General features: G+C 47.3%; 1 protein-coding gene across 3 annotated transcripts in view; it reads right to left on the reverse strand.

Annotated features, from left to right (window-relative positions):
- GRK3 (G protein-coupled receptor kinase 3) overlaps positions 1-10,234 on the reverse strand; it is a 134,792-nt gene extending 124,558 nt beyond the window's left edge. For all 3 annotated transcript variants that reach the window (XM_079949553.1, XM_079949555.1, XM_079949554.1), the window contains exon 1: positions 10,006-10,234. In XM_079949553.1, coding sequence (XP_079805679.1) covers positions 10,006-10,118 — 113 coding nt within the window. In that variant the 5' untranslated portion in view covers positions 10,119-10,234. The remainder of the gene's footprint in view (positions 1-10,005) is intronic.
- Positions 10,235-10,689: the final 455 nt, after the last annotated feature.

Genomic DNA, 10,689 nt, shown 5'->3' on the forward strand with positions numbered 1-10,689 from the left:
CACCTACCTCATGCACAGGCTGCCTTCATGGCTGCCAGCATTTCAAGAAAATCCCCTACATGTGCACATGAATACTGATCATGAGGAAAGATGGCCAACTCCACGGCTAACAGTCACTGAGACACACAAAGTCAATGGCAGTTTCAGGACGAGGCAGAGGGCCAGCGGAGCTGGTGGGACAGAGGTTGGCTGCTGAACAGCAAAAGTTAGGAGGCAAAAGAACCCGCCTCCAGCTCCTTGCACAAGTCCCACTGAAGTGAGTGCAACTTCTGATCCCATCAGAATCTGCCTCACCAATCCCAAGTCAGACCGTTAAAGCAGCTGGCTCAGTATTACCTTCACTGGCCAGCAGCAGCTCTCGAGGGTTTCAGGCAAGGATATTTTCTCAACCTTACCTGGAGATGTTGCCAGGGATTGAACCTGGGACACGCAAAGCATGAGCTCTGCCATTTGAGCCATTCATTTTTCTCAGGTTTGTGCAGGAGTGAACATCCAGGCAACTGTCCTGGGAGTACACATCTGGAAATTTCTGTTTTCCTTGGTTTCAAGAGATCTGTATGACTCAAAAGCTCACTGCCAGCATATTAAACATCAGGTGAGACATGGAAGGAAACACCTGGGGTTCTCATCATCCTGTTGTCATTTGCCATTTGTTGTGTTGTCTCTGAAGGATTCAGGACACCTAAGCTCTCAGCCGTTTCCTAGGACAAAGATTGTTACCTGTAATCTAATTAGGAAAGCCTGCTCTCACCTCTTTGATCCTACAAGCAGTGGAGCTAACATACATAAAAACCAAATAGACTTCGTTGCTTTGAAATCTATGTTTAAGCTAAAGAATCTGATTTAAACACATCCTGATCTACATGATTTGAGGGCAGGAGGGGATCACTGCAGGTGTGCCTGCCCCTAATCACTCAGCAATTACCTCTCAGGAATATTTCCTATTGAGCAGGGAGCTACCTGGCTCACAAACATAAATACACACACACTTAAAACTGCTCTCTCCTTGCCCTGTTCCCTGCCATGCCAGCCAACCAGACTGGAGCTGACAAGAGCACCTACAAGGCCAATCCATTTGTTTGCATCAACATCATCTTAATGTTGCTTCTTCACTAGATTCTTTTGCAATGTCAGGATTTAAAAAAAACCTATATGCTACACTTGGGAACCAACCCTAACTTTGAAGGACAGGAAAGTAGACCTTTTTCTCCTTGCCTCATACTCTTTCTAAAAAAAAGAAAAAAATGTTATCCTGAAAGAAAAGGAAAAACCTCCAGTGCTGCTCAGCACTTGATCTAAATCACACTGCAGCTGTTCCATCAATTTCAACAGCAAGTATCACATGGGGGTGTTTCTTTCTTGTCTGGGTATCAGTCTAGGATTGCATCAGCACAGTCATCTCTCTCTCTTTCTGAGCAGACAAGCACCGCATCCCTCCACAACCACCTAGGCCAGAAGCATTGACATTCAGTGCATGCATAAGACTCAGCCCTGCCTGTCTAGTACATGGGTAGGCAAACTAAGGCCCGGGGGCCAGATCCGGCCAAATCGCCTTCTAAATCTGGCCTGTGGATGGTCCAGGAATCAGCATGTTTTACATGAGTAGAATGTGTGCTTTTATTTAAAATGCATCTCTGAGTTATTTGTGGGGCACAGGAATTTGTTCATTTCCCCCCAAAAAAGAAAAAATATAGTCCAGCCCCCCACAAGGTCTGAGGGACAATGGACCGGCCTCCTGCTGAAAACGCTTGCTGACCCCTGGTCTAGAAATAGAGAAATACCTGTCAAGTAAGTGGTCAAAAGGAAACCCAGCAATGGATAATGGTGATGACTCATTGAGATTTAACAAGCCAGCCTGGTACGTAATTGCCTGTCCTACACAGGAGAGGGTGCACTCAAATGTACACACACAGATGGTGCACTTAAAACCATGTGAAATGACCCCAACAGTGCCCACCTTAAAGGGGCAGGGAGAGATTTCCTCCCTCTAGCTATACTCCAGTTCTTGATCTCCTGGCTAGCCTAAAAAACAGGAGCAGGAACATCATTCACCATCAGTTCAGGGAGGGAACATTTACGTGTCCTCTAAGAGACAAATGGGATGCAGGTGGCGCTGTGGGTTAAACCACAGAGCCTAGGACTTGCCAATAAGAAGGTTAGTGGTTCGAATCCCCGCAACGGGTTGAGCTCCCGTTGCTCGGTCCCTGCTCTTGCCAACCTAGCAGTTCGAAAGCACGTCAAAGTGCAAGTAGATAAATAGGTACCGCTCCGGCGGGAAGGTAAACAGTGTTTCAATGCACTGCTCTAGTTCGCCAGTAGCAGCTTAGTCATGCTGGCCACATGACCCAGAAGCTGTACGCCAGCTCCCTCGGCCAATAAAGCAAGATGAGCGCCGTAACCCCAGAGTCGGCCACGACTGGACCTAATGGTCAGGGGTCCCTTTACCTTTCAAGAGAGAAATGCATCTACATTTATCCCAGAAAGGATGAGCTCTTTCCCCCTTACAAGGCAACCCAGACTTGCACGAACAAGGCCAAAAAACGAGGTAGAAAACAGGAACTTTGACCATGAAGGGCTCCATGGAAGTCAAGCACATGGAGATACGGAGCTGCAGGAAGCCAGTATTATTGCTGGTTCAGCACCCTGTCTAAAGATAACTGGAGAAATATGGTCTCTTCCTGGGAAAGAATGTTTTCCCTCACAACACACTTCCTCATTTGATCAGAAACATTTCAATCTCACAGTCCACATGTCCTTTTAGGATTCCCAAATTCTGAAGTCCATGTCTTGGGCAATTTGAAGCCTTCCAACGCAAGTCCATGGGCAAGGGCAGTTTCTGCTTTGTATAAAAAAGGTCCCAAGTTCAATCCCTGACAGCTGCCTGGAACCCTGGAAAACTGCTGCCAGTCAGTGCAGACAATACTAAGCTAGGTGGTCTGATGTGGGCATATACGAAACTCCCAATTACCACTCCCACTCCCTTTTTTGCCTGTACTTTTTCCAAACAGCAATCAGGAAAGTGTTTGTTGTACCTGTCCTTTGACATGGAGTCAAATGAGGGTGCAGAACATCCCACATGGCTGGGATAGTGATTTGTAGCAGAAGACACAGAGGTGCTAATAGAAGAAGAGTTTGGATTTGATATCCCGCTTTATCACAACCTGAAGGAGTCTCAAAGCAGCTAACATTCTCCTTTCCCTTTCTCCCCACAACAAACACTCTGTGAGGTGAGTGGGGCTGAGAGACTTCTGAGAAACGTGACTAGCCCAAGGTCACCCAGCAGCTGCATGTGGAGGAGCGGAGATGCAAACCCGGTTCACCAGATTACAAGTCTACCGCTCTTAACCACTACACCACACTGGTTCCCTAGGAAGCTTAGATACAAGCTTAGATACATCTTGCCAAAGGTTGCAGGCAGCTTTACCTGCAGCAATTGCATGCTGATTGCCCTCTTAAAAGACAAAGTCCAGCAACTGGAGGAACGTGTAGCTACGCTCCAAAGAATTAGAAAGCTGGAGCTCTTCTTGGAAGCAACAGAGTGCACCGTCTCTACCAAGGAGGAGACAGTTGACTCCCCTGAGAAGGAGGCTAGTTCACCAACACAGGAGCCAGATATATGGAGAAACGTGACTCAAAGAAGTAGGAAGCCCAGGGTTCGCTCTGATTGTTTAGAAATACACAATCGCTTTGAGGTCCTCTCCTCTAGCATGGAAGACAAAGAGCAGACTCCATTTGAGGATCTCTCCCTCATTACAGTCAATCAGGTATATGAAAACGAGCAGCAAAGTCAGTCCTCAGGGAATGTGCAGGCGACCTTGGAACGGACAGCTCACGGAAGAACCCCGACCAAACCTAAGAGGAGGCGTGTAGTAGTGATAGGGGATTCCCTACTGAGGGGAACAGAAGCAGTGATCTGTGGGCCTGACAAGATGTCTCGGGAAGTGTGCTGTCTCCCCGGGGCTAAGATCCAAGGTGTAACTGAACGACTGCAAGGAATCATAAAACCCACTGACAAATACCCCTTCCTCTTGGTTCATGTGGGAACCAATGACACTGCAAGCAATAGCCTCCAGAAGATCAAAAGAGACTATGAGGCTCTGGGCAGGAAATTGAAACAATTAAATGCACAAATTGTCATCTCATCTGTCCTCCCAGTTGAACAATGTGGCCCAGGGAGAGAGAGAAAAATAGTGGAAGTGAACAGCTGGCTTCGCAAATGGTGTAAACAGGAACGGTTTGGATTCTTAGATCACGGACTGCAGTTTCTTGAAGATGGACTTCTGGCAAGCGATGGGCTGCACCTCACAACAGTTGGGAGGAATGTTTTTGCCAAAAATCTCAGAAACCTCATCAGGAGGGCTTTAAACTGACTAATGTGGGGGAGGGAGACAGTGCTCCTGAAGGTAGGGGTCTATCAATTGAAGATGATCATCCAAATGTCATAGACCAAATGGAGCAAACAGCACGCAGACCTAGTGGTGGGAGGAAAAAATCCTTAAATAAGAGACACGGGGGAATGATTAATGGACTTCAATGTCTGTACACTAATGCGCAAAGCATGGGAAATAAACAAAATGAGCTTGAGCTCTTGGTACAGCAAACTAAATATGACATAATAGGCATCACTGAAACCTGGTGGGATAAGTCTCACGACTGGAATGTAATAATGGAGGGATACAATCTATTTCAGAGAAACAGACCAGACAAGAAAGGAGGAGGAGTGGCGTTATATGTCAGGGATGTGTATACCTGTGAAGAGATCCAAGATTTAGAACCTCAAAGCCAAAGTGAGAGCATTTGGGTCAAAATTAAGGGAGAGTAGAATAACAGGGACCTCATTGTGGGAGTTTACTATAGATCCCCAAGCCAAACGGAGGACATAGATGATGCCTTCCTGGAACAGATGGCCAAGCATGCAAAAGGAAGGGAGATAGTAGTAATGGGGGACTTCAATTACCCAGATATTTGCTGGATGTCAAACTCAGCCAAGAGCATAAGGTCAAACAGATTCCTCACTGGCCTTGCAGACAACTTCGTTGTCCAGAAAGTGGGAGAAGCAACAAGAGGAACAGCCATTTTAGATCTGGTCCTAACCAATGTTGATGACCTGGTTAGTGGGGTAGAAGTGGAAGGATCATTAGGCGGAAAGGAGCAGCCAAGCATACTAGGACTCAATTTCTTGACTTTAAGAAAGCCGACTTCATAAAACTTAGGAAAGTGCTGGGTGAGATCCCATGGACAGTAATACTAAAGGGAAAGGGAGTTCATGATGGCTCGGAGTTTGTTAAGAGGGAGATAGTAAAAGCACAACTTCAGGCAATACCAATGAGACGGAAACATGGAAGGTGCCTAAAGAAGCCAGGGTGGCTATCTAAAGAACTTTTAACTGAGTTAAAATTAAAAAAGGATGTGTACAAAAAAAGGGAAAAGGGGGGAAACCACCAAAGAGGAATTCAAACAAATAGCCAGCACGTGTAGACACAAAGTCAGAAAAGCTAAAGCACAGAATGAACTCAGGCTTGCTAGAGAGGTTAAAAGCAACAAAAAAGGCTTTTATGGGTATGTTCGTAGCAAAAGGAAGAACAAAGAAACAGTGGGGTCACTCAGAGGAGAAGATGGTGAAATGCAAACAGGGGACACAGAAAGGGCTGAACTCCTCAATGCCTTCTTTGCCTCAGTCTTCTCCGATAAAGAAAACAATGCCCGACCTGAAGAATTTGGAGCAAATGATTCAGCAGAGGAAACACAGCCCAGAATAACTAAGGGGATAGTACAAGAATACTTGGCTAGTTTAGATGTATTCAAGTCTCCAGGGCCAGATGAACTGCATTCAAGAGTATTAAAAGAACTGGCAGATGTGATCTCAGAACCACTGGCAGTCATCTTTGAGAATTCCTGGAGAACAGGCGAAGTCCCGGCAGACTGGAGGAGGGCAAATGTTGTCCCTATTTTCAAAAAGGGGAAAAGAGAGGACCCAAATAATTACCGCCCAGTCAGTCTGACATCAATACCAGGGAAGATTCTGGAGCAGTTCATTAAGCAAACAGTCTGTGAGCACCTAGAAAGCAATGCTGTGATCACCAATAGTCAGCATGGATTTCTGAAAAATAAGTCATGTCAGACTAACCTGATCTCATTTTTTGACAGAATTACAAGCCTGGTAGATGAAGGGAATGCAGTGGATGTAGCCTACCTTGATTTCAGCAAGGCATTTGACAAGGTGCCCCATGATATTCTTGTAAAGAAGCTGGTAAAATGCAGACTTGACTATGCTACCACTCAGTGGATTTGTAACTGGCTGACTGACCGAACCCAAAGGGTGCTCATCAATGGTTCCTCTTCATCCTGGAGAAGAGTGACTAGTGGGTTCTGTCTTGGGCCCGGTCTTATTCAACATCTTTATCAACGACTTGGATGATGGACTCAAGGGCATCCTGACCAAATTTGCAGATGACACCAAACTGGGAGGGGTGGCTAACACCCCAGAGGACAGGATCACACTTCAAAACGACCTTGACAGATTAGAGAACTGGGCCAAAACAAACAAGATGAATTTTAACAGGGAGAAATGTAAAGTATTGCACTTGGGCAAAAAAATGAGAGGCACAAATACAAGATGGGTGACACCTGGCTTGAGAGCAGTACATGTGAAAAGGATCTAGGAGTCTTGGTTGACCACAAACTTGACATGAGCCAACAGTGTGACGCGGCAGCTAAAAAAGCCAATGCAATTCTGGGCTGCATCAATAGGAGTATAGCATCTAGATCAAGGGAAGTAATAGGGCCACTGGATTCTGCTCTGGTCAGACCTTACCTGGAGTACTGTGCCCAGTTCTGGGCACCACAGTTCAAGAAGGATACAGACAAACTGGAACGTGTCCAGAGGAGGGCAACCAAAATGGTCAAAGGCCTGGAAACGATGCCTTATGAAGAACGGCTAAGGGAGCTGGGCATGTTTAGCCTGGAGAAGAGGAGGTAAAGGGGTGATATGATAGCTATGTTCAAATATATAAAAGGATGTCACATAGAGGAGGGAGAAAGGTTGTTTTCTGCTGCTCCAGAGAAGCGGACACGGAGCAATGGTTCCAAACTACAAGAAAGAAGATTCCACCTAAACATTAGGAAGAACTTCCTGACAGTAAGAGCTGTTTGACAGTGGAATTTGCTGCCAAGGAGTGTGGTGGAGTCTCCTTCTTTGGAGGTCTTTAAGCAGAGGCTTGACAACCATATGTCAGGAGTGCTCTGATGGTGTTTCCTGCTTGGCAGGGGGTTGGACTCGATGGCCCTTGTGGTCTCTTCCAACTCTATGATTCTATGATTCTAAGGTTGATGAGCTCAGGAGGGGGGGGGGCGGAATCAGGGACAGAAATATCCCCCAAAGGGATAAGAGTAGCTGGATGAAAATAGGGAGGGAGGGAGGCTTTTAAATCCCTGGAAGCAGAGAGGAGGCTTTTGGTTCCCCATCCAATCACAGGGAGGACCATTCCAGGAAGAAGTAGCAGCCCAGCGAAAAGGACCAACACAGCTCAGTGGTAGAGCATCAGGTTTACATGTAAATGGTTCTGGGTTCAAGCCCTAACATCTCCAGCTAAAAGGAGGAAGGGGGATGCACAAACCTGGGAAAGTCCTGAAGCCTTTAAGAGCTGCCACTGGTCAGAGCAGAGAAAGCTGGGCATAAATGGGCCAATGGCACCTTTGTATATTCACATCAGCTCCCATGAAACAGAATAAGATGTCTGGGTGTCCCATCTCTAATGGGACTTTGGGGGGCAGGGGGGAAACCTTGGCCACTCAAGATTTTAGACAACTGGAGGCCAAGGAGAATGGTACCAAGGTAGCTAAGAGTAGCAGGTAGAGGAAGAAGACCATGATGTGAATTCCCACTAAAGCGCTGCAGCAGAGGTGCTTGCCAACGTTTACGCTGACTTTGGTGACACTGGAGAAAGACAGTTGCTACCAGGGACAGCAGCTCTGAAAAGCCTTGCAAAAGCCCAGTTATTTTCATAATTTCTTTGTCAAACTTTAAGTTGAGGGGGTCAGGGGAAGGGTCTGACATGGAAAGGATCAATTTGATTATTTATATGACCCAGGTGTCTGGTTGTGGGCACCACCAAAGGACACAAAACATCCACCAACCATAAGTGGAGGTTTACAATGGTCACTTAATAACAGTATCATTTTAATTTAAATAATAGTAAAAAGAGTAGTAGGATGAAGGACAACTGAAGCCAAAGAAGCATCATTGGAACAACTTGCCAGGGTGGGGGTGGGAATCCTTTTATGTAGAGGAGGGGGGTCATTATAAACTTTTTTATTTATTCTATTTATTTGTCACATTTTTGGACTCATGTACCTCAAAGCTACTTAAGAAGGAAAAAATAAAATGACAAAGGCATTAGATGAAAAGAGCAGCAAACATCCGATAATAAATTTAAAATGAACAGACCATCCCCACTTCACCTAAAGGTCATCCTCAGCGGCTAAGCAAAGGCCATTGGCATAACTAACTACCCTTGCAATTAAAAACCAGAAGCCTAAATAAGGGTGGTTTTGCCTGGCACCTAAAATCGTGCTTGCCAACAGGGAACCCCCTCTGAAAAGGCCCACTCTCATGTTGACATCCTCTCTGCCTCCCTCACAAAGACCACAAGGAAGGGCAGAGTCCACGTTGGTTCATGTGGGTAAAGGCGGTCCTTGAAGTAGCAGGATCTTGAGTCACTTAAGGATTTATAGGTCAAAAGCCAGTCCCCAAACTAATCAGTAGTAGCCAGTGCAGTCAAACCAGATATGCTCAGACCCTCTTGGGTTATGCTCTTGGATGGTCTTGTGACTGTGTGATTTAAGCACCAGCGTGATGTAATGCTTAAAGGTGTTAGACTCTGACCTTGGGAGACAAGGGTTCGAATCCTCACACAGCCACCAAGCTCACTGGGTGGCCTTTGGCCAGTCACTACCTCTCAGCCTAACCTACTTCAGAGTTGTAGTAGGGATTAAATGAAATGAGGAAGGGAGAACCATGCATGCCACCTTGAGTTCCACAGGGGGGAAGTTAGGATATAAAATGTAATAAATAAATCAAACATAACTTAAGAGCAGTCAAAGGCCAGGGTCAGGGGAATGCAAAGACCTGAAGCGGCTTCCACCTCCTGAAGGGAATCCAAGCAGACCACATGCAAAAGAAAAAGGGGGGTGGATTGCAATCCTTCATTTGGTTCACATTCACTGTACCCCAACTCTCACAGAGTGCTGGTTTGGGGGGCAATTTGGGGGAGACAAGGGTGAGGGATTTATAAAAGTATGGTGCTGGGAAAGAGCAAAGAGGGATCTATCCTGGCTGACCCTTTAGTCAGCCGTCATGGTGGAGGAATTGTATCTGGGATATTGGAGAGGGGTATCTGGATAGGAGAAGCAGGCTCTAGAAGATATTCATAGGAAGGGGAGACTCATAATTGGAGCCAGGGTGGTGCAGGAGTTAGTGTCTGACAAGGACCTTGGAGCTCCTTGGAGAAAAGGTGGGACAGAAATGCAGTAATAATATTGATGATAACAAGGATGATGAGCAGTACTAATCCTGGCTCATCCTCCTTGGCAGAGTTCCATCACAGGTGCTTTTGGCCTGCAGGTGTTGGCGGTGGGGGTGGTGGAGATAGCCTGCGTGGCACAGTGGTTTGAGTTCAAATCCCTCCACTCAGCCACGAAGCTCTCTGGGTGTGATCTTGGGCCAGGCACTGCCTTTCAGCCTAGCCTACCTCTCAGGATTGTGGTGGTTGCTGTCAGGATAAAAAAGGATTAGGACTTGGGAAAGACCAGCCAGCCTAGCCCACCCCACAAGGTTGTCGTGGGGATATCAAACGGCAAGGACCATTTACACCCATGTGGAACTCCTTGGAAAGAGAAAAGGTTGGGATAGAAATGAAGCAAATAAGTAATAAATGAAATAAAGTACTGGCGGGGAGGAGGAGCACACTGCAAGCCCCCCCCCCATCTCCCGCCAGCCGCTCTCACCTGGGCTCGGGGAGGGTGATCTTCTTGCTGGCGCGAGCGGCAGGCGAACTCTTGCTCTTCTCCATGGCCATGAGGTAGCTGACGTCCGCCAACACGGCCTCCAGGTCCGCCATCTTGGCTGCCCACAGGCCTGGGCCTTTGGCCTGGGACTCTGGCCAGGGCCCGCACTTGGCAAAAAACACCTGTCAGGTGAGGGTGGGATGCCCTCCTTCTCTCCCCAGGAGGGCCCCTTCTCAGCTGGCTAGCCCCTCCTCCTCCCTAAAAACAAAGGACCCCCCCCCCATGTAAGCAAGCCCTTCTCCCCTGCTAACTGGCACACCCCCCTAACCCAGGATCCTATGACTGACCCCCAATACCCTCACTTTATGTCCCCATTTCCCAATAGGGGCTAAAATGAACACTGTCCCCCTATTACCCACAAAATGACCAACAGACTCCTCCCCCCGGTCCCTCCTTTTATATATAGACTACCCCCTCACCTTGGCTCTTCTAAATGAACCCCCTAAACTCTCTCACACGAAATTCCCCTGCTCTGAAGAGACCGCTCCCATCCATTTACGGCCTAACCCCCCCCCCCCGAAAAACCCCTTTGGGCCCCGCTTCCCCCTCCTCCAGGTCCCCCGAAGCCTTGCCAGTTCCCACCCTATATATCTGGGGTGGGGAGGGGGCTCGGAGTTCTGCTAG

This window comes from Podarcis cretensis, assembly GCF_951804945.1.
Source record: "Podarcis cretensis genome assembly, chromosome: 13".
Classification (NCBI taxonomy): Eukaryota; Metazoa; Chordata; class Lepidosauria; order Squamata; family Lacertidae; genus Podarcis; species Podarcis cretensis.